Source organism: Malus sylvestris, chromosome 5 (genome assembly GCF_916048215.2).
Source record: "Malus sylvestris chromosome 5, drMalSylv7.2, whole genome shotgun sequence".
Lineage (NCBI taxonomy): Eukaryota > Viridiplantae > Streptophyta > Magnoliopsida > Rosales > Rosaceae > Malus > Malus sylvestris.
In genome coordinates this window covers 38,338,148-38,363,206 of record NC_062264.1, presented here as the reverse complement: position 1 = coordinate 38,363,206, position 25,059 = coordinate 38,338,148, and the positions used below count along the sequence as shown (strand labels likewise).

Sequence of the window (25,059 nt, the reverse complement as noted above, 5' to 3'; positions counted from 1 at the left end):
TAGCCTCTGCAATGCAAGATAATCAAATGGTTGTACAATGTTTCTTGAGATCATTAGTGGCATTATTAACATGATGTGTATTAAAATTTCATGCAAGTATAAATGTGACATTGTCCCTGCAACTCGGGTGCTGATGTGGGTTTTCTCGTCATCACAAAGCTTTGCCAATCCAAAATTTGATATTTTTGGGGGGAGTTCTACATCGAGCAAAATATTAATGGCTTTGACATCTCGATGTACAATCCTTGGCCTTGACTCCTCATGGAGGTAAGCAAGTCCTCTTGCTGTTCCCAACAATATATTGAATCAAGTAGGCCATCCAAGGTGCAAGTTACTTGTCTCTGAAATATTAGTGAACACATCCAATCAAAATCAAAGCTCAATTTATAGACCCAAAAAGGCATTTTATTCTTTATTCTGCAACTGGACCATCAACATCAAGGCTCAATTTATAGACCTAAAAAGGCCTTATTAAATTATCTGAATTCCCTGAACACATTCTTAAATTTTAGTGGTGGGATGTCCATCCAGTGGTGGTGGTTCATGAACATATCTATAAACATCGTGTATGAATAAGTAGGATATACATCCATCTGCTAAGGTATATTCAAATCTGGCATGCTAGTCCCTTACCCACTACCAAAAGAAAGAGCATGCGAAAATCAGTTCCTGATATTTATCACCTTCCTTCTCCTCTAATTTCAGCGAGCAGTGATTGAGCGACGTTGACAGAAGGCGCATGGTCAATCCAGGGAGTGTTAGCACCACTTGCATTGCTGCCTCTCGACTGATAGTTGAGGCGAACATTACTACCCTTGGATGAAGTTGATGGGGTATCATCCTCCACCAAAAATCTACTTGTTAACGATGTTGTTACATCTTTAAAATCATAATCTGTCAAATAGCTTGGCTTCGACATGACAGTGCCTATGTCAATGTCTCCAGAGAGCATTGCAACCACGCGTGACATAGATGGCCGTGCCATCGGTGATCCCTGCGTGCACATGAGAGATACTCTTATCAATCTAGTTGCTTCAGTTTCATCAAACTCTGTCAATCTCGGATCCACCAGCCCTAAAGTTTGGTCGTTTTCATGTAGAGTCCACACCTGAAAAACATTATGCCACAGTCAAAGGAAAGTATAAATAAGATTTTCACAACAATGCCTAAATGAAGCTAGGCGAATGCAATTCCTACCCATTCAAGAAGAGAAATCTTTTCTGGATCCAAGTTATTATAAGAGTTTTGTCTCCCGCTGAGGATCTCTAAAACAACGACTCCAAAACCAAACACATCGGCCTTCTCTGTCAAATGTCCAAACAATGCATACTCTGGTGCCAAATAGCCTCTGCAATGCAAGATAATCAAATGGTTGCACAATGTTACTTGAGATCATTAGAGGCATTATTAACATGTGTGAAAATTTCATGCAAGTAAAAATGTGTGTGGCCATAATGTATGTATCCTCTGGAAAAACAATAAAGGATGGCTTACATTGTCCCTGCAACCCGGGTGCTGATGTGGGTTTTCTCGTCATCATAAAGCTTTGCCAGTCCAAAATCTGATATTTTTGGGGAGAGTTTTGCATCAAGCAGAATATTACTCGCTTTGACATCTCGATGTACAATCCTTGGCCTTGACTCCTCATGAAGGTAAGCAAATCCTCTTGCTGTTCCCAACAATATATTGAATCGAGTAGGCCAGTCAAGGTGCAAGTTACTTGTTCCTGAAATATTAGTGAACACATCCAATCAAAAACATTTCTTAACAATTTTAGAGTGCTTGAAACTGCAGACAATGCTATTTCTGTGCAACCTAAAAGTATATAGGTTTGTACCAAAAAGTGCCTGATCAAGGCTCTTGTTTTCAAGATACTCATAAACCAAAATGCGGTGTCTGCCTTCAATGCAGCATCCATACAATCTCACTAGATTCCGATGTTGCACAGCAGATATGGTAGCAATTTCAGATACAAATTGACTCTTCCCTTGGTGAGATGATACTGAAAGTTGCTTCACAGCCACTACTCTACCATCAGAAAGTGTACCCTACAATGTACACAGAAATACAATTTAGTGACGTGAAAGGAAAGAAAACAGAAGCTATATTTTCTTCTCTCGCTCTCTCTCCTTTCTCTTGTCAAACTTCAAGTACATGATATTGATGTAATACGGATTTCACCTTGTAAACGGGGCCATATCCTCCCTCTCCTAGCTTATTTGAAGGATTAAAATCTTCAGTTGCAGTTCTCAATTCAACATAACTGAAAGTATATGGCCGAGGGCCTAATCCTAGAATATCTGCACATTCACAAAACAGTATGACATAAGTTTTACTTTCGTGAAAGCATTCTTACTTTTGTGTGTTAATGATATGGTCGTTTACCTTCATCGTCTTCTTTTTCTGATTTTTTCCTCCTCATATATAGAATTGCAAATATTAATAACAAGCTCACAACTCCAACAAGAACTGCAATACCAACTATCAACCCAATATTGCTCTTCTTTGTAAAATCTAAGTGATAAAACAGACGAATTCTTCAATGTCAATTAACAACAGAAAAATACATTTGAACCACTCACAGGAAATCTCTATAAGTGAACACATATTATACCTGAAGCAGCATGGACAGCTGCTATTAGTGGGCCGTAATCACCATAATTGGGTATGCAACAAGTCCCTTTACCAGCCCAGAATAGATGAATTTCAAGATAATTCTCTGACACGTTAACATTAAATTTTCTCACAACTGCTCGGTTAACACCACCTGCCTCCTTCGATATGTCAAAGTCCTTCATCCTTTGGGTACCCTAGCAACCAAATGAAGAGGTAGGTGATAATTCTAGTCTCCTTTAAATCACTGTCTTTAGTTAATGTAGCTTAAAACATCGAAAACCTGTCCAATGTGGTGTTTGCTTCAAATAAGTTAGAATTTTTATTCTATAAGCAGTCTTACCTGAATATAGATATCAAAGACACGTCGTCCTAGACTTTGCCAAGTTTGCGAAGTGCGACTTTCATAAACCGTCTCTGCAAAGTGCAATGTTACATTGTAGAGCCCATTCTTAAGGCCCAGGCCATAGTATCTCAGTGATCTTGTGGACATTCTTGAAGTTTGGAAAAGCTTCGGGGTCCCATCTGTTCCGGTGACTTGTGCAAGGGTCTTGTTCAACGATGAGGTAAGGTCAGAAAGCGAACCGACATTGCTGACAGCCCAATTCTCTGTTACACTGAATGTTGCTAGACCAAGTTCTAAGTCGTCACTCTTATACAATATGCCATCACTTCCCTTCATTTGCTGTCCACCACAGTTGATTGAGAAGCTTGCTGTAATACCAGAATCTACCCATGATTAGCGATGAAACTTCAAATTGAAGACTCATACCAATGTTCTTCAGTCACATATTTCTAACTAGTTATGCATATTACTGAACTAATGAAAACATGCTTGCAACCTATATCCATATGTATACATAACTAGAGAAGCAATGCATTTTCCTCTAACATGACGTTGCGTTAAAATAGTAAATGATGGGTGACATAAGAGCAAATTACATCGTGGGGTATTTCGATTGCATGGAAAATTTCTCTGGAGGCAATTCAATCCAGGAAGACTGTAAACACAGAGAACAATTATTAGTTATCCAAATAGAATCATGTAGTGGAAGAGTAGGGATAGTATTGCTTGTCTAAAACGAGCAAGAGAAACTTCAACTCACGCTATGTTTGAACTGTCATATATGAAGTTGTTGACCACTAAGTTTCTGCATAAAATCATTAATCAATCAACATACGAAGAACTATATCTTTATCAAATGAAAATTACATGTACAAGATCAAAACTTAGTAGGCAAGTAGCATTGTGAAAACGAATCTCAACGATAATTTTTTGTCCGAACATATTCTGGTGATTTAAACTGTAAAATGAAGGTGAAAGATAAAAGGACACGTACAGGTCTGATATTGCGGTCACCCACTGGGGAATGCTTCCTGATAAAAAATTGTAAGACAAATCTCTGCAAATAACAAAATAGAATCAAAAGACACAAAATGCATGAAAGTTATTAAGAACTTGTGTAAGATAGGATTAGAATGCTTACGATTATACACAAACACATACATGCACCGTGCATTCTATATGACTACTTTAAGAAACGAGGACTTACATAGTCTGAAGTTGAAAGCTCTTTTGGCTCGGAAGAGGTCCAGAGAGACTATTGTTTCCAAGAAACCTGGCCATTTCGATTATAGTAGAAGGCACCCAGAAAAGAAAAAGAGATGAACAAACAAAAGGTCAGATGTGCATAAAATCTAGAAGGATTAGTCCAGATCTTCAAACAAAAGGCAAGCAAAATATAATAATAAGGACGGGGATTACAAGTATGTAAGATTACTCAAGTTGAACAAAGAACTTGGTAGTTGGCCTGTCAAATTGTTGAAACTCAGATCCCTGCACACCAACGATAAGTTGAGAAGAGCAATCAGAATGAAAGAAAACTAATTGGTCTCGTTGGGACTCAAGCTTATATTTGCTGGTACGTACAATGTCTTTAGACTTTGATATTCTCCAATATCAGAAGGGATGGTACCGGTGATTAATGCGTTTCGTAGTTCTCTGTATTCCGAAAACATAAAATTTGATAAAAAGAAGATGGAGTAAGACATCAAATTTCAAAAGGAAAAAGAAGTTAGATGAAAGTATCTGGATCGATGAGAATCTTCACTTACAAATCAGTCAAGCTTTTCAGATTTTTTATGAAATCAAGAGAAGAGCTCCCGTTGTATATATCACTGATTAGCCTACATCATTATATGCAAAATAAACTGAAATCCCGTCTTCGGAGAAAGAGAGAGAGAATTACAATTTATGAAACATTTGTACTCACAGAGTGTTCAATGAGGTCAGTTGAGAAAAGTTGGCTGGTATTGGGCCTTCGAAAGAGTTCCCTTGAAATTCCCTACAGAAACATATAAGAAGCTTGTCAACAAATTATCCATCTCAGGTCTGCTTTCATAAACTACAAAAGATCAAAGGTTTCTCTACTTACAATTGATAGAGTTGTGTCCAATTCCCTATGAAATTAGGTATCTTTCCCGAGAAGGGATTGTCCGATGCCCAGCTAAAATTCAAAAAGTTGAATTATACTAAGCTCATCCAAGAAAAGCAATCTCAAAGTACTGGATAAACGAACAAATCTAAAATACGATTTAAGAGCCATTCTTACACGACTTGCATGTTGGTGAGGTTGGCAAATGTTGAAGGAATTTCACCACTGAGTCCACAACTGTCCATGTAACTGTGAAAATCATAAGGCAACTGATTAATACCCATTTCATATTTTTGCTCATCCGTAAGGAATTAACATGTAATTCAAATTCGATGATTTAACAAAGCACTTACAGTTGCTCGAGCTTGACTAAATTACCAAGTTCTGGAGGGAGTGTTTCGGAGAAATTATTTGATACGATGTCCCTGCAAGTCATGTTGAACGGGCAAACACTTACTTGAAAGCAATTATTGAAGAGTGATAGAAGGTTCTGTTGAATTGTAAGTCTATAGCTGATTAGGAAATAAGCTGTGTATCAAATTTGTATATTCACTTAAGTTTAAAATACCAGGTGTGCAGCTCTAATGTAGCAAGGCAAATAATGCCAGGTGTAATGATCCTAGCAACTAGCTAGATGTAAGGCTGGGATTGTTTTGTGAAGAGAGAGAATCCACCTTGGATTCTAACGGTTATGTAAAGCACAGAGTGTGTGTGAATTGTAGAGAGGTGAAGAGAATATGCTTGCTAGATTTTGCAGAGAGAGAAACCTTCAGAAAATTCTTCCATTGTTATCCTTCTCATTTTCTGTTCTTCGATTGTTCATGCATAACCAGATTTTTAGCTTATAACAACAGGTTCTGTATCTAATGTTTACGACACAAAATTTTATTGTACGCTCTCTAATTTTTCATGGCTTACAAATATGTTAGCTCCTTAAGGTTTCCAAGCTCCTTGGGGATGGGCCCAGAGAATGAATTGAAGGCAATTGACCTGAATGGAGATATCAGTTAGTAAAAGATAAGCACCATTAAACTTAATTACATTACATAACAGGAAACTAGTACTGCATTATTCAATAAAAGCATAATGATTTTTTGTAGATTACGGCATAAATAGTAGCGAAAAGGTGTAAAGAACATAACTGTAGATTATGATATTCAAATTGAAGTATACAAATTGCTACGGGTCTCATCAGAAGTATGAGTACTTAAAGAAATGTTCTCTCACTACTTACAAGGAAGTCAATGCAGACATATTGCCAATGAATGCCGGTAGGGGACCGGTGAAATAATTATAATTGATTTCCCTACAAAAATTGAAAGGAAGTGTAATCGTTAACTCTTAATCTTACAACATCACCATATTTTTGTTGAAATCCCACATCGGCTAGAGAACTAAAGAATGAAGAGTTTAAATATTCAAATCTCTCCAACTAATGTCGAGACCTTTTGAGAAAAACCTCACATCTGATGGATTGTGCAGGTGATAATTACCAAGTTGGGGATAATATCGGTGTTGTTGGAAGTGAGCATTTAGCCCATCTCTCTGATAATTCTACAATTTTTAATATCCAATATATGATTTTGATGAACCAAAAACAAAGAAGGGAGTTGGAAAAAATTCATACTACAATTTTTAATATCCAATATATGATTTTGATGAACCAAAAACAGAGTAGGGAGTTGAAAAAAATTCATACAAAAATGTGAGATATCTCAGAGCCACAAATTCTTCTGGAAACACCCCTCGTTTGTTAAGAGTTAACACGCTCCTGGAAAGCAAAAAGATTGAACATTTAGAACTACATAGAATGGAGCGACACAGTCAAATTATGACGTTAACATATATAGGTAGCAAGTGAAAAACCAGCGGTGGCATGGAAATCTTGTTCATCAAGAGAGAGTAGTTTAACATACAGTTGGGTGATGTGGCATTTAGCATTATTGTCGTAAGAACAGTTGCAAACGAGGGCTGGGTTCATATCCTCGCTTTCAATGTCGGTGCCGTTGATGGCAAATCCACTGCAGGGTTCTCCACTGATATTCCACTGCCCCGGCACTGCTTGTGTGTCCCATTGTTCAAATATTGAGTTCAACGCCCTCACTGCACTCTCAGTTAATTCAGGCCTTGTGTGTATTAGATTATATCACACCTTGTGTTACCACTTACCAGACTACCTCGAATCAAATGAGAGATCAAATTGATTATTACAAAGGAAAATTACCCTTAATTTTTGGATGTTTTGTATATGGGAAGAAAAAGGGCTTTACAAATAAGTTCCTCAAAACTTCATTTCATATATAGTCAAAAAACACTTAAAATGTCATTTTGTTGAGGGAAAAAAAGCCCAGTTCCTGGTCAAGAACACTTAAATGTGGCAAAGTGTGTGTGTGTGTGGGGGGGGGGGGGAGAGAGAACCTTCAGATGGATCAGTGGTAGCATTTTGAGCAGAGGACAGCTGAAACCAGAAGCAGCTGAGGAAGCAGAGTAATGGTATCCTCAGCATCAACTTCATCTTCATATTGTACATGTGCAGAACTTGCTCTCCTCGACGACGTGAACTTAAACGACCAACACTTATATTTCGACTGGCTGAATCATGCATTGCATGTAAGAAGAAGAAGACCATTAGATTTAGTCATATATTGATAACGTATACATATATAATCTTTATATATAAAGCTAAGGGCTCAATGAACAGTGTTTTTTGGGGTCACAATCTTCACACAAAAAAAGTTAGACAAAAATGCCCCTCAAACAAAAAATTTCAAAAGCAATCCAAAATAATGTCAAATGTGGTAGGGGTATTTTCGTCATTTTAATAGTGTTTTTTTTAATAATTAATTTTTTTTATACTTTTTTTTTTCTAAATAATTAGTACTTCACAATAGGCTAACAATAATGTGATTCAATCAGTTGTTCATTAAATATTACTTTCTCTATTTTTAAACACGTTCAAAACATCTTAAGAGGCGTGTAATGCCGGTTATAAAAAGGTCTTTTGCGGATAATAATGTGATTAAATTAGTTGTCAAATGATTTTTTTTTAACAAACGATATTATCTACACTAAGGGGATGAGTGGGCTTAGTCTCACAATGTGCTAGCAATAATGTGATTCAATCAGTTGTTTATTAAATATTATTATGTAGATTCAACTGCTTTAATTAGTTTATGAGGGGTTTCTTCTAGCATGTTCTAAGATTAGTCATTTACTTCAAATATTTGACTTTCCTTTTGTCAATTTACGCATATAAATTCATTTAAAAAATGTAAGTCACGCGTAACACGCCGTGATTCAAAAATACGCGCGTGAGCACGTGCATGAAGACTAGTATAGGGTAAATTACAAAAAAAACTAGCTCAATTATGAGTCGAATCACAATCTCATACTTTATGTTTTAAATATTGCAATGTCATACCTCAACTTATGAATTTGTTGCAATGTCAGACCTCCGTTAAATTTTCTGTCAATATAACTGTTAAATGATGACATGGCAGAAACGAGACCCACTTTTTTGCCAACTAGAATAAAAAATTAATAAATTAATAATTTTTATTTGACAATTAAAATTAACTTGAAAAAAAAAAAAAAAAACAAAAAACCCTCTCCTCCTTGTTCCCTGGAAATCGTCCCCGGTCCTCCTTCCTCCGCTCCCCTTCTTCCTCGTCCTCCTTAAACACAGCTAATTTTCGTCCACCTCCGGGAACAACTGATACACTGCCGATCGCAAAACGCAGGTGGGTTTCGATGGCAAACCAAAACCAGACCCAAATCATCTTGCTCCAACAGTCTTTACACATAAAAGTAATTTGATTTCTTCATCATACGTTCATTAAGATTTCGCAAAACTGAGCTTTAGAAACCATCCCCTTATCATTTTCCCTCTCTTCGTATCCCATCACCGACTGGGGCTTTCGCCCCACTGCCATTTCTTCAATTTCTTCTTCTTCACCATTTTTCTAAGAAAAACCACCAAACAAAATTGCAAAGGGAGAGTTCCAGAAAGCCAAAACGAAAAACCCCACAAAAACAAAACCCAAAACGAAAAACACAAATACAAACCCACAAAATTCAAGAAATTAGAGAAATTAATTTTTTTTTCAAATTAGAGAAATTAAAATTTCAAAAATTCAAGAAGTGGCCATTAGAAAATTCGCCCAGAACTCCGGATTTTCGAAATCCTCCATAATATTAATTGAAGAATGGAAGTTCATTACAGTCCAATTTTTTATCTTTTTCTTTCCCCCTTTTTTTTCCCATTTTCTGGGTTGCCACCACTGCTACAGATTCGCTTCCCCGATGTGTGTCAACCTCTACACCTTCTCATTTCCGTCTCCGTCCGTTCGGTTCTCCATCAACCATCATTCGAATCGATCCACTGCTGTTTCAAAGAAAACCGGACCGATTTTGATGCCGAAGAAGACATGTATGTGCTCGCCGACGTCATAGCCAGATCATTTCGTTGCAACCTCCACAAGAACCAGGGAGGGAGTCAAAACACCGGATCTTTCCCGTCGAACAGATTGAATATGTGCCGATCTGATATGACGAACTCGCTGGTCCGAATCGGTGGACTCGAAGGCGGTGGATGGACGAGGACGTAGTGGGACGAAGGAGGACGAGGAAGAAGGGGGACGGATGAGGGAGAGAAGGGGACGAATGAGGAAGAGGGGGGAAATGAAGAGAGTTTTTTTTTTTTTTTTTTTTTTAATTGTTAAATAACAGTTAGTAATTTATGATTAATTAATTAATTTTTTATTAATAAGTGGATCCCACTCCTACCACTTCATCATTTAACAGCTAAATTGACAGAAAATTTAGACATTGCAACGAATTCATATGTTGAGGTATAACATTACAATGTTTAAAATATAAGGTATAAAATTATGGTTTAACTGATAGTTAAAGTAGTCTTATGTAATTTACTCTATAATATATTTTATCCAAGTTGCATGATCAAATGGAGGCCACTTTTTTAATTTCCCCACCTGGAGTTGGCCAAGACTTTGATCATATTAGTTGAATTGTATACTGTAATATTACACATTGAGCTGCTTTAGTGTTGAAATGTTTATGTACAATTCTAGATTATTAATATTTTTCTGGTTTAAAAATCAAGGGATTGATTTATGGATTAACATTCTTGCTCAGTTGGTCAATTACTGTAATTATGGAGAGGGATTTTTCTCGATAGCAAAAGAACAAATGATTAATTCTTTGTTAGTTGGTGATTTTGATATGACATCGAACCACGATGTCATTGTGACAATTCTAAAACTAATCACATTATTATGTCTAACAAAACACATGACATACTATTCGGTTAGTTTTTTTTTCTTTCTTTTCTTTCTAAAAAGATGGGCACTAGTGTCGAACTACGGTTATCCACTTCTTTCGAATTCGGAAAAGGTTAGTTGGAAATTGTACCCTACCTACCGATGGCCTTGTTAAAGTAAGTACGCAGATTACAAAGTAACGAACTCAAGACTTTCACGATTAGCTTAAAAAATTGCTAAAATTGCATGTAAGTTGTAAGTTTGTCCAGTAAAAGAATAATATTTCATTCATAATTTTGCGTATAAATACAATGATAAAATGAATTTTAGATAAGTGGACGTGGATTTTTTCAAAGAGAAACAAAGGTGGGATTTTCAAAAAAAAAAACAGAAAAATCTCTGGTGGAATTTTCAAAAGTTGTGGCTGAACTGAAAATTCGATCGGGATGAAAATATCTGCAAGTTGAGTTGAATGATGCAGCGAGAAAAGTCAAAAGAGGATATGTTTTGGGAACGAGATTCTCTCCGGATCTACTTTGTGGGGATCCTAAATATCCTCACGTCTTAGCCGTTCATCGTATATCATACGGTCAGTTTTCATCAGATACTATTTGTGTTTGATTTTAAATAAAAAAATCAAATTATTTATAAGCGCACGATACACGATCCTCACAATGTGGATTCAGATGAGATCCAATTCCTAACATAATGAGAAAGAAGATGAAAGGTGTTTGGTTATGAGTTTAAAATGATAATTCAATGATTGGTTAGTAAGATACAAATATTGGGATAAAGTTTTGAAATACATATGTTGTAATATTATTGGGCCACATCAAAGGTGAGTAAATTTGGGTACTCCTCATTGAGTATCCAAGTGTAGTCCTTAAAAGAAGGGCAGCTACAAAAATTCGACTTGTATCATACACTTTCCCCAATTAACAAAGTTGATATTCTATCATAAAATCAAGAGTAATGTTACGCTTACTACCTAGTGTAACCTATTTATACCATCATTTATATTATCTCTTTAATAACGGTAGTGTCCACAACGCATGTGAATCCTATCTCTATTAGAGAGAGGGTATAAATAATGGTACAAATATGTGGTAAGAGTAACATTTTTGTAAAATCAATTGGTAATATGAGAAGTAGTCTAATCACTTATAAGCCCTTATATAATTTAGTCTCTTTTTGTCCTCACATTCTCACACCCAACTTTACATTTGGACCAAGTCTCTGCATACGCTTTCCTCATCAGCAACTTGCCGTTGTTGAATGTTATCTACATAGATAACATATGTCCTGATCTGCAGCAACTTGCAGTTGCTGTTAATATCGACGACTTCTTCGCTTCAGAACGCCAAGATCATCATCATGACAAGTTTATGGTTTGGTTGCTATGTTTGTTTAAGATCAATATTCTATCATGTATGTTTATGCGTGGATTTTCCTTTTCGTGGTAGAATGGTTTGGTTTCTAGTTTTGCATAAAACGGTACATATGTTAACTATTTCCAAATGTATTGCAAGTTCATTTGATTTAAAAGATGCCAACTCGTAACCTTTCATCATTATTTTGTTCGCTTGTTTATAGTTAATTGAACCAAATATTCTTTACAAGTTTATTGGTTTATTGCTATTATAATTTGGCTTGTGGGTTTTAATTTTCTCGACAACATTGGTCATGCACTGCTTTGAAATCGATTGTGATTTTCTCATGTTGTGCGAGTAATGATGGCACATAAAAGTTATACTAACATATATACCTGCATATATGCATTTTATTTCCTGACATTACACTAATTAAATTCATGTATTTGTTGACAATGAGTTTATTAATTTCAATTCTCTGAAATATGCATGCAAAAGGATAAAGGTTTTGTTTCACAACTTTTGTTCTAGTAGTCTCAAGTTAGCCGACCCCACTTAGTGGGAAAAGGCTTTGTTGTTGTTGTTGTAGTCTCAAGTGTGTAACGGTTTTAAGATTGGTATGTAGGGAAAACCTATCTTCTGAAAGGATGCGTTTTTTAGACTGGGTAGATTTACCTTGCATTTCGCATAAGATACTAATTTTTGGCGCTGAATATTATGTTAAACGTTATGTGCTACCATTGGTATGACTGCATTTACAGTAAAGGCCTTTTATTCATGTCGGTTGTTCAATCTCGGATATTGCTTTGAGATTTATACATATGATGTTATTACATTTGGCTGTTTGAATGGTTGTGCTATGTACATCGGTTGAATTGCAATGAAAGGTTGGCTGCCAACCCAATGGGTAATCACTGAATGTTGTCATTTCCTCATGAACCGGTATAAAGATGGTGTGGCGATGAGGATGTGATCCTTCGGCTTTTCGTTGCTTTACAAATTATTGTGATTTAAGAATACAACATTTCTTGTTTTAAACAAATGAACAAACATGACTATCCAAAGGTCAGTGTGGTATATGATATGTCACTGCGAAGTGAATTTTTCCCGACTCATGATTATTCATAAAGAAATCAATTTGACATTCTGTTATGACAATAAAAGTGACTTTTTAATTAAGTCAAAACATTTGGTCTTTGGAAAGGACAAGACTAGACATTAAAACGTGGGATATTTGAAAAAGAAAATGTATTAGACATGATGATGCTTATTAAGTAAGCATATGAATCGTCATGCATGTTAGTCATAAGAAGGAAAGGATAAAAGCCAAGAAGTGTTTTTCCCATAATGGCTAGTGAGGCATGAAGGCCTAAGAAGATAGATATATAAGGTCTATCTTAGTTGTTTCCTACTTCTTAAAGAAGAAAACAAAGTGATCGATTTAACGATGACGTTAAAATTAACCACAATTATCGAAAAATTGTGGGGGTAACTTATCTATTTTTGAGAAATGAATTTATTTAAGAAGAATGGAAATATAATTTGCTAATTGAATAAGACAATCAAAATGTCATCTCTTGTAATGAGTAATTATTTAAGGTATGGCAAGGTTGGGGACCTTCTTATAAATACCTTAAATGTGGGGGATTTTACCTACCCAAGTGTTAGCAAATTACTTATCAAGTCCAAAACACATGTTTGGAGAAATTACGTTGGAAAACAACTACTCTCAAAGGAAATAATTTCGATGGATGGATATAAAGTTTGTGATGGCCATATAATGAGTAGTCAACCTAGTGGTACCATGTCACATCCCAATCTCGACTCCGCCGTAGCACGATATTGTCCGCTTTGGGCCCTGACCACACCCTCACGGTTTTGTTTCTGGGAACTCACACGAGAACTTCCCAGTGGGTCACCCATCCTGGGATTGCTCTCGTCCGAACTTGCTTAACTTCAGAGTTCCGATGGAATCTGAAGCCAGTGAGTTCCTAAAAGACCTCGCATTATATGGAGGTGGGCATGTACATATAAGGCACATCACCCCCTCTCTGTTGGTCGATGTGGGATGTTACATACCAATTTTTAAAGGTTTGACTAGAGAGTAAGTTGTATCATCGAGGGGAATGGGTTAAAAGCCTACGTCTTAAGAATCGCCATAATGGCAACCCAACCTAACTGACTGGAGATCCCAAGATCTAGGTTCAAAGGGACAACCGAATTGTGGATGATTCAACGGGAGCATTGTGGAGAGAATCTCCTACCCATGTCCTATGAAGAAACAATGTTATCTGCAGCGTATTTAGGATGAGCTTTGCTTTTAATGATTCCTATACTTGAAAATAATAAGTGAGGTATTGCAGGATACTCTTAATAGGAAGTCACCTATCTTGAGTGAGGAATGAGGCCGTTCATGTGAGAATTTTTTTAAGGGCTTAATTCTCTAAAAGCACTCATGAGAAACCAAGAATTGTTCAGGGCCAAAATGAACACAACCGAGAAATCACGGGGTGTCTGGAAAGGTATTGTGCGATTACTATTGTCTTGGTTTACACAAACGGCTGAGCAATTCAAGATATTGCGTTCACTGATTAGCCAAGTAAATCCGATAGTAATTCACTACGGAAGGTTCAAAGCCAAAAGCCACCTATCCCAATGCGATACTTTTCATACTGAATTCTTTCTCTAATGTCTGCATTGTCATTTGCATGGTATTGAGTCAATTTTCATTCATGTGGGGGGATTGTTGGAAAATTTAATAATATTATTATTATTATATTATATTTATTAATTGAATGAAAATTAGAAGTAGAGCCTTTTGGTAGAAAGATGTGTCTACTCAAATGAAGAGTTGCAACTTTTGACTCTTCATAAATAGTCATATGCTTTCCAAAGAGGTATCTCACATTCTATATATAGATAAGCCTTATAATAAAAGAAAATAAATTTTCATTGTTTACATAATCATACATAGTGTACTAAATATTAGAGAGTCTCATTGAGTCCATATGAGAGAGTTTTCAACACAATCGTGGTTCATGGAGCCTTGTGTTTTGGAGTGCTATTATTACAAGGACGTGGTCGTTGTATCTTGGGAGACATGTGCCGATCAACCATGAGCACCGTAGTGGGGCGTAAACTTGTCTTAAGGACAAAGTGTCCAACACTTGCCTTGACCGTATTTTCTAGGTTTTTCTAATCTTTTATATCATGTTCATTTAACATTAGTTACTCATATGCATGCATTACTTTGATATATAATTGCATGAATTATTTCTTGATTTTCCATGTAATTTAATATAGCAATTAGACCCTATTTTTCTAACAAATGTTAGATGTGATGACCACTCATAAGATCTCATTTTACATTTTTTATAAGTGTATTTTTCTTTCTAATTAGTAATATTATAAAAAAATTTAGAGTGCAAAATGAAAATTTTAGAGTGCCAATATAATATTCTATTGTTTTAAAATTAATAGTCACTTTTTTCTTTCTTTAACAAAAACATGGAAAGGTACATTGAAATAAGTAATTAGCGTACTACATAATTTTCTCATCTATATAGGCAGTTGTTATGAAATTTCTTACGTCTTAATTGGGACTAAGATAATTTTGTATGTATGTAAACAACTTGCTTCCTCTCGGTCCATATATTTGCTACCAACGTCTTAATTGGGACAACTAAAGCACTTTTGTATGTATATAAACTTGCTTTCTCTTAGTCCATATATATGCCAGTAACATCTTAATTGGGACTGAGATACTTTTGTTTGTAGGTAAACAACTCGATTTCTCTCAGTTAATATATTTTGGTAACGTCTTAATTGGGATTGACATACTTTTGTATGTATGTAGACAACTTGCTTTCTCTTAGTCAATATATTTGCTAGTAACGTCTTAATTAGGACGACTAAGGTAATTTTGACTTGCTTTCCCTCAGTCTATATATTTGCTAGTAACGTCTTAATTGGGACAACTGAGATAATTTTGTATGTATGTAAACAACTTACTTTCTCCCGATCTATATATTTGCTAGCATAATGTCTTAATTGGGACTTTAATATTTTGTATGTATGTAAACGATTTTCCTTTCTCTCGGTCTATATATCTGTTAGCATCTAGAAAAATTCGTAGTTGCATACCAGTCAGCGAATTAAGATCCAACTTTTGAGTCTTGACTAATAGTATCAATTATAATGTTCTGACAGACAAATTCGTATTACATAATTTTTCATTTTTTTTCAAAAATTATATATGTATGTATATGGCTGTAACTTTTTATCTAATTATTATTTGTTATTTTTGGATTAATTTGCAATTTTAGGTTTATATGTTACTGATTTTGTTTTTTCTGTCTCTAAAATTCATCTTCACTTCCTAACAAAAAAAACACTATCTTAATTTAAGAATAGCAGGAGTCGAATAAAACATACAAAATCATAATAAAGCAATTAGCGTTTAAATAGGAAAAGAAGGATTCCGATATTTATTTTATTCCCTAAGAAAAGCTTCAAGGTCCAAAATCTCCGAATTTTAAAGCTGAATCCGACACATTTCCTGGTGTTTTTAACTTTTAGACCTAAAACCTTTGATCTCAAAGCCAACCGTTTTCATTCGTTCAAAAAGAATAAACAAACAACCAGTACAAAACCATGGACTTTATTATCTTCAATTTTCAAAAACTCTCAAAACTTTTTAAGTTCGAAGCCCTCTTTTTACTGAGGGATCCAATTAAATGAAAAAAATTGTGCAAAGAATCTTTGGCAACTCCAACCGAATTGTAGACAGAAAGAATAACTAGATTAATGGAAAAAATTTGCAAAGCCAATATCCAAACTCATCATCTATGTTTCATCAAACTGTGAGCATCCTTGTTCTCGGGTTTAAGATTGGAAGATGGTGATGTTCGTAAACTTGTAAAGAGCTAACCAACGAGTGAGACATTATTTACACCATGCATCCATTGACATATGGACCCGTGAGGTGTACAATCGTGTGCAGTGCAGGGGAAGGGATAATGTAGCTGAAAATACAGTTTAGTACACCTAGTGCTATAATATTTAGTTGAATTTTTTTTAAGTTTTTAATCAATTGTATTATTACACTTGATGTATCGAAATGTGTTCCGGTACATGAAAAAATCTCTAGCATACTACTTCCATAGACAAATGGCAAAGCAGCAAATACTCACCAAGAATGAGGTCAAACTTGGTAATTTATCCCATGAAAGTCCGCCATTTTCTCAGTTGGCAAAAATTCTAGGATAATACTTTGTATTCATAGAATACTGAATACCCTATATAATATTTTTCAATTTGACTTAAAATAATAGATATGTTATTTAAAGAGAAATTTTATTTGAACCCATATTTTGTATCTCAACATCCAGCTTACTTTTTTTTATACCCATATTGTATTTAATTTATCTATCATTATCTCTTTACACTCAAAGTTATTTCAAAAAGTGCCTTTATTTATCAAAACTCAACTCAATCAAACTTCTTTTTACACCCAACCCAATCTACTTAAAAAAATAAATAAATAAATAAAACCCTAACCAGTCCATCATCTCCATGGAGCAAAACCCCTTCTCTCTCTCTCTTTGAAAAATCCTTCCATCTCCCATGGTTGTCATTCTGCACCCCCATCTACTCCTCCGTAGTCATCCAAACCTCTTCCTCTTCCTCTTCCTTTTCTTCATTTTTTTGACATCTCTAAATTTCTAGAGCACTAATTAGCTTAATAATTGGTATGTGTTCAATTGATTGGTTCGATTTTTACATATTGATTCCTTTTTCTTTTCAATTAAATGAGCTTCTGGTTAGAGTGTTTAATGAGTTTGGTATGTTTCAATTAAATGATAATCTTCTAGACTCTATACTCCTATATGCGGTAGAAAAATGGGTACGTTCATGATAAGTTTTGGTAGATCAATGAATATTTTTAACCGTGGATATTTATTAAATACAAAAGTTGTGGACAACAATTCACATTACATTGAACTGTGGCTAAAAAGTATATCGCCTTTGCACGTTTTAAAGGCGAACTCATAGCTAAGCAGTTTTTATTGTGGAGCAAAACTTCGGGAATTGATCTAACCTGGATGTGTAATTGAGTTTATGCATTTTAATGATTAAACTGATAAATATTTCAATCACATATGAATTTAATATCGTAGTATCTTTTAGCCTCTATATGCCACAAAAGTTGCGGACAAAAATTCACAATACATAGAATTGTGGTAAAAAAGTATATTGCCTTTGCACGTTTTATAGGTGAACTCATAGGTAAGCAGTTTTTATTGTTGACCAAAACTTCGGGAATTGATCTAACTTGAATGTATAATTGAGCTTATACATTTTAATGATTAAATTCATAAATATCTCGACCGCATATGAATTTAATATCGTAGTGTCTTTTAGCCTCTATTTTGGTATATGTGGCAAAAAAAATGGGTACATCCATGAGAAAATTTTGTAGATCGATGAATATTTTCAATCTGAATATTTATTAGATACCAGAAATTATAAGTCTATGAATATTTTTGTAGATCGATGAATATTGTCAATCTGAATATTTTAGTAGATCGATGAATATTTTCAATCAATGCCACGTACAATATTTGTTAAGATATATTTAGGGAATTGTTATTACCACTTCAAAAATCTTAATCTACATTTTGCATAAGTGTATTTTTCTTTCTAATTATAGAAAGTTTGGAGTGCCAAATGAAATTTTTGGAGTGCTAATAATAATTTTCTATATTTATATACATTTTATTTTAGTTTAGAAGTTGACTTCCTTTTTTTTTTCTCTTTCTTTATCAAGTTGGGAGTATCACTGATTCTGACCCTGTGTAACTAGTTGTTGATTTGTTTTGAGTAATCAACATTATTTCTTACAATGTCTTGGGCGTATGAATAACAGAAAGAAAACGGTCATGATACAAGCTCAATAAGGATAGTAGTACTAATTAGTAAACAACATATGCATGACGTTTGCTTATAATCAAGTGGTATGAAGGGACAAATGTGTATGTTTCATGCATGACTTGGAATAGTATTAGTAAAGTCACACATGCCAATCAACTTGTTGGCAAGTAGCCCTTTACCATAGTGGTGAAAAAGTGTTGTACTCTTGCATGAAGGTGTAGGTTCGAATTCTGTCAGTGACTAATCTAGCATCTAACTTACTACTGCTATAGAATGACTTAAAAAAAAAATCGAAATATATGTAGTGGATAAACACAATCTCAAAATTTAATTAAACTCACATAACAACAATAAATAAAGGCATTATCACAACTTGAGGGTGGTGAGCAATCCCATTAAAATAGAACTTAATATATACATATTAAAAACAAAAACAAATTCATGCAAAATCTCCCGACGACTAATACTATTCCAAGTCATGCATGAAACATACACATTTGTCCCTTCATGCCACTTGGTTATAAGCAAACATCATGCATTTACTAATACTATTCCAAGTCATGCATGAAACATACACATTTGTCCCTTCATGCCACTTGGTTATAAGCAAACATCATGCATTTACTAATACTATTCCAAGTCATGCATGAAACCTACACATTTGTCCCTTCATGCCACATGGTTATAAGCATACATTATCCACAAGTTGTTTACTAATTAGTATTACTACTATTCAGCTTGTATCATGACTGTTTTCTTTCTGTTATTCATATGCCCAAGACATTGAAAGAAACAATGTTAATCATTCAAAACGAATCAACAACTAGTTGCACAGGGTCACACTCAGTGATACTCCCAACTTGATAAAGAAAGAAAAAAAAGGAAGTCGACATCCAAACTAAAATAAAATGTATATAAATATAGAAAATTGTTATTAGCACTCCAAAAATCTTATTTGGCACTCCAAACTTTCTATAATTAGAAAGAAAAATACACTTGTGCGGAGACTTAGACTTTCGCGAATAGACTTATAATTTATGGTATCTAATAAATATCTAGATTGAAAATATTCATTGATCTACAAAATTTTCTCATGGATGTACCCATTTTTTTGCCACAGATACCAATATAGAGGCTAAAAGACAATACGATATTAAATTCATATGTGGTCGAGATATTTATGAATTTAATCATTAAAATGTATAAGCACAATTATATATTCAAGTTAGATCAATTCCCGAAGTTTTGGTCAAAAATAAAACTGCTTACTTATGAGTTCACCTATAAAACGTGCAAGGGCGATATACTTTTTAACCACAGTTCTATTATTGTGAATTTTTGTTCTCAACTTTTGTGGCATATAGAGGCTAAAAGATACTACGATATTAAATCCATATATGGTCAAAATATTTATCAATTTAATCACTACAATGCATAAACTCAATTACACATCCCGGTTAGATCAATTCTTGAAGTTTTGCTCCACAATAAAAAATGCTTAGCTATGAGTTCGCCTATAAAGCATGCAAAGGCGATATACTTTTTAGCCACAGTTCAATGTAATGTGAATTGTTGTCCGTAACTTTTATAAGTAATAATTATCCACAGTTAAAAATATTCATTGATCCACCAAAAGTTATCATGGATGTACCCATTTTTCTACCACATATAGGAATATATAGGCTAGAAGATTCTCATTTAATTGAAACATACCAAACTCAGTAAACACTCTACCAGAAGCTCATACCTATTATTAAGCTAATTAGTGCTTTAGAAATTTAGAGATGTCAAATGATGAAGAAAAGGAAGAGGAAAAGGTTTGGATGACTACGGAGGAGTAGATGGGGATGTAGAATGACAACCATGGGAGATGGAAGGATTTTTTTAAGAGAGAGAAGGGGATTTGCTCCATGTAGATGATGGACTGGTTAGGGTTTTAATTTTTTTTTTTTTTAAGTAGATTGAGTTAGATGTAAAAAGAAGTTTGATTGAGTTAAGTTTTGATAAGTAAAGACGATTTCGGAAATAATGTTGGGTGTAAATAGATAATGATAGATAAATCAAATACAATGGGGATATAAAAAGTAAGTTGGATGTTGAGATACAAAATATGGGTTCAAATAAAATTTCCCTTATTTAAATTGTCTTGAGCTTTAAAAACAAAGAATCTTTTCATTGGGGTGAACTGAACATGATGTTTACTGGTAGTTTGGTAACAAAAGTGGTGTTCTTTAAAAAAGTTAAAACTAAATTTTTTTAGTGAGACGTCGATAAAAACTAGTGTGAACCGAACGTACACCCTCTTCGTTTTGAGAAAAATTTGTGTGGAGTTGCTGCTGAATTTTGCTAAGTGGCACTAGAATTCAGTTAAAACTCGCTACATGGTAAGTTTTTTAAACATAATATCCTATCATTCTTCTATTTAAAATTTTTCATAATTATCTTTTTTACTCATAATATACACCATGAGATTGATCTAACTGTTCATATTTTTTTCCTCTCCTTCCTTCCTCTTTTTCCTTCTCTCTGCCGTTGCAGTCTTCTTCCCAGTTTCTTTACTTTCTTCATAAGGACACGAGAAGAAGAATAAAAAAAGCCAATCTTCTCCAACTATCATGGAATGAAAAGAAAAAAAAAATCAATTTCAAAAACACAGTTAAAATCATATTGATCCCCAACTGCATCTTAATTGAGAAAATCATAATTATCCACCCACGATCTAAATGTCAGGCTACTGCTAGGTAGAAGAAAAGAAAAAGAAAGCAAACATACAGACAATTTAATATATTTTTGTGATATTCAATTTTGTTGTTAGTCAAAGTAGATACTATAATTCATTTTTATTGATAAAATATTAGCATCCACAATGCTTTTTGTTTACCATTCATATTCTTATGAAGAAAGGAAAGAAGCATACATGCACAACCATTCCTATTTTGCTGAACACGAGAAAATCATTGTGGTAGGATTTAAGTGCTATATTTTATATTTTGATTTCATTTTTTTTTTCTAATTTTCCCGTTTAATATCCTACATGATTTTCAAGACTATCAACAACAACAACAACAAAGCCTTTTCCCACTAAGTGGGGTCGGCTATATGAATCCTAGAACGCCATTGCGCTCGGTTTTGTGTCATGTCCTCCGTTAGATCCAAGTACTCTAAGTCTTTTCTTAGAGTCTCTTCCAAAGTTTTCCTAGGACTTCCTCTACCCCTCCGGCCCTGAACCTCTGTCCCGTAGTCACATCTTCGAACCGGAGCGTCAGTAGGCCTTCTTTGCACATGTCCAAATCACCGGAACCGATTTTCTCTCATCTTTCCTTCAATTTCGGCTACTCCTACTTTACCTCGGATATCCTCATTCCCAATCTTATCCTTTCTCGTGTGCCCACACATCCCACGAAGCATCCTCATCTCTGCTACACCCATTTTGTGTACGTGTTGATGCTTCACCGCCCAACATTCTGTGTCATACAACATCGCTAGCCTTATTGCCGTCCTATAAAATTTTCCCTTGAGCTTCAGTGGCCTACGACGGTCACACAACACGCCGGATGCACTCTTACACTTCATCCATCCAGCTTGTATTCTATGGTTGAGATCTCCATCTAATTCTCCGTTCTCTTACAAGATAGATCCTAGGTAGCGAAAACGGTCGCTTTTTGTGATCTTCGCTAGATTGCTCCGGTCATTAGTGTGGATAAGTATATAAATGGATAGAGATAGGAAAGCAAACACAAGATGTACGTGATTCATCCAGATTGGCTACGTTCACGGAATAGAGGAGTTCTCATTAATTGTGAAGGGTTTACACAAGTACATAGGTTCAAGCTCTCCTTTAGTGAGTACAGGTAAATGATTTAGTACAAATGACATTAGGAAATATTGTGGGAGAATGATCTCGTAATCACGAAACTTCTAAGTATCGGAGTGTGGTATCGTCTTGACTTGCCTTATCTGTCTCTTAGGTAGATATGACATCTTCTCTGGAAGTACTCTTACTCCATCCAGGGGTGGTATCTTTCACTGGTGGAGATGCACAAGGTAATGTATCAATTTCACTTGAAGCTTACTTGTAGTTTCAAGCTTGGTCAAGCGCGATACAAACCATGTAGTAGGAGTCCCTAAGTCGCCAAGCTAGGGGATCTGCTGAAAGAGGTGACAGGCAAGGTAAGCAATCAGAGCTCCGGCTGATTGTTCACATTCTCCTTATCTTGCAGGCAGCATGAAGGATAAAGAGAAGAAAAATGAGAAGAGATGATATGGGATACTTTTGCTTTTGAAGAAGTAACTTTCCACAGGCTTATTCTTGAACTGAGCTGGAGGGTTTTCTGGTTTCCTCCAGAGTATAAGGCCGACTGAAGAATTTGAGGGTCAAAACAAGTCCATCAAATCTAGAGTATGTTCGACCCTACTGATATGGGATACTTTTGCTTTTGACAGAGTAATGGGTGTATCGGCACGTGTGCTGTTCCGCTTGTCTCCACATGCTTTCCTTGTATCCTTCTCACTTGCCCTATCTGTTCCTCAGGCAGATGCGGTATCTTCCCTGGGAGCATAAGATGTTGAAGATGAGTACTCGAGAGCAATGCCAGGTAAGTAATCAGGTAAGGGGCTCCAGGCAGTCAGTTCCTGGCTGGAAGCTTGATTCCAAGTGCTGACTGATTGCTCTCTTTCTCCTTGTCTTGTAGGTAAGAACAAGGCCAAAGGAAAAGACAGGGAAAAAGCATGATATGGGATACTCTTGCTTTTAACCCTGATGATATGAGATATTCTTGCTCTAGTATAGCTTGTTTGCAGAGGTATTATCGGGGGGGGGGAAGAAAGCTGAATATTTCGAAAGGCTTCGTTGGGAGTGCCCTCTCAGATATGAGGAAGGGTTGAGCATTTTTGCAGGTCTGCCTGTCCGTTGCGGATGGAGGTCGACATATATAGGAGTCTCCCTAACAACAAGTAGTAATGTTATTCCTTTACCCTGCTTGGTCATAGCACGGTAGTGGGAGCTGCCAGCTTCACATGTTTTAACTCTGTCAGAGCACTTTGAAAAAGTGGTCTGTGGTATCTGGAAAGCTGATGTTGCGTGTGAAGATTACAGACAAGCTTTATCCAAGGAGATCCGGCTCTTGAAGTTGGGAAAGTGGTGCCTCTTCGGTTTTCGAACAAGCAATCCTATCGAGGATCTGGCTCTCGAGATTCGGAGAACGATGCCTCTTCGATTTTTGAGAAATCAATCATGCTGGGGGTCTGGCTCTCGAGATTCGGAGAGTGGTGTCTCTTCGATTTTTGAGAAAGTAATCATGTTGAGAGTCTGGCTCTCGAGATTCGGAGGGCGGTGCCTCTTCGATTTTGGAGCAAGCAATCTTGTTGGGAGTGTTTTCTCGAATGTGAGTAAAGATTGGGCATGTTTGCTAGTCTACCTTGCCACGAAGCACAGAGGTTGACACACAGGGACTTTCCAATTATCCAGCAATGGTACTGTTCCTTTACCCTCTTCGATTTTTGAGAAAGTAGTCATGTTGGGAGTCTGGCCCTCGAGATTCGGAGGACAGTGGATTTTGGAGCAAGCAATCTTGTTAGGAGTGTTTTCTCGAATGTGAGTAAAGGTTGGGCATGTTTGCTAGTCTACCTTGCCACGAAGCACAGAGGTTGACACACAGGGACTTTCTAATAATCCAGCAGTGGTACTGTTCCTTTACCCTTGTGGGTAATAATATGGTAGCTAGACCTTCAAAATTTATGTGTCTAAACTTTGTTAGTGCTGCTTCTTTGCTATTCTTTTACCCTTCTTGGTTAGAGCGATGTAGTGGGAGCTGCAAGCTTCACGTGCTCAACTTTGGCAGAAAACTTTGGCAAAGTTATCTGTGGTACCCATGAGCTATTGTTGCGTGTGGGAAGTGGGAGATTGAACAGTAAGATTCATGTGCTTTCTACTTCACCAGAAATCTTCGACAGAATGCCCATAATTTCCGCAAAGCTGAGTGTGTGTGTGACAGGTGCTGACAACGCTGGAAAAGTAGGTGCCTCTTCGATTTTTGAGATCGGCCCTCGTGGTCTCTGAGCAGCCCAGCTTTTGAGAAAGCGAGTGTCTCTTCGATTGATTTGGAGAACGATGCCTCTTCGATTTTTGAGAAAGCAATCGTGCTGAGGGTCTGGCTCTCGAGATTCGGAGGGTGGTGCCTGTTCGATTTTGGAGCAAGCAATCTTGTTGGGAGTGTTTTCTCGAATGTGAGTAAAGGTTGGGCATGTTTGCTAGTCTACCTTGCCACGAAGCACAGAGGTTGACACACAGGGACTTTCCAATTATCCAGCAATGGTACTGTTCCTTAACCCTCTCTTCGATTTTTGAGAAAGTAGTCATGTTGGGAGTCTGGCTCTCGAGATTCGGAGGACGGTGCCTCTTCGATTTTGGAGCAAGCAATCTTGTTGGGA

The 25,059-nt window shown here is 35.9% G+C and overlaps 2 protein-coding genes and 1 long non-coding RNA gene across 3 annotated transcripts in view; 2 read left to right on the top strand and 1 right to left on the bottom strand.

Moving 5' to 3' along the window:
- Window positions 1–25,059, top strand: part of LOC126622878 (uncharacterized) — a 60,147-nt gene that overhangs the window by 9,349 nt on the left and 25,739 nt on the right. The window lies entirely within an intron of this gene.
- Window positions 207–7,682, bottom strand: LOC126620843 (probable LRR receptor-like serine/threonine-protein kinase At1g56140). Its single transcript, XM_050289177.1, has 25 exons — window positions 7,467–7,682; window positions 6,965–7,151; window positions 6,748–6,819; window positions 6,283–6,354; window positions 5,967–6,038; window positions 5,402–5,473; window positions 5,226–5,297; window positions 5,049–5,120; window positions 4,887–4,958; window positions 4,729–4,800; window positions 4,544–4,615; window positions 4,379–4,450; window positions 4,167–4,232; window positions 3,954–4,016; window positions 3,720–3,764; window positions 3,556–3,614; window positions 2,957–3,342; window positions 2,615–2,810; window positions 2,386–2,514; window positions 2,182–2,300; window positions 1,838–2,048; window positions 1,495–1,726; window positions 1,198–1,348; window positions 684–1,108; window positions 207–341 (listed from the first exon to the last, which is right to left on the bottom strand). Exons 1-25 carry the CDS (start codon window positions 7,675–7,677, stop codon window positions 332–334), a joined length of 3,210 nt encoding a protein of 1,069 aa, XP_050145134.1. The 5' UTR covers window positions 7,678–7,682; the 3' UTR covers window positions 207–331.
- Window positions 5,225–6,085, top strand: LOC126620861 (uncharacterized). Its single transcript, XR_007622699.1, has 3 exons — window positions 5,225–5,299; window positions 5,404–5,535; window positions 5,903–6,085. It is a non-coding gene; the product is annotated as an uncharacterized LOC126620861 (long non-coding RNA).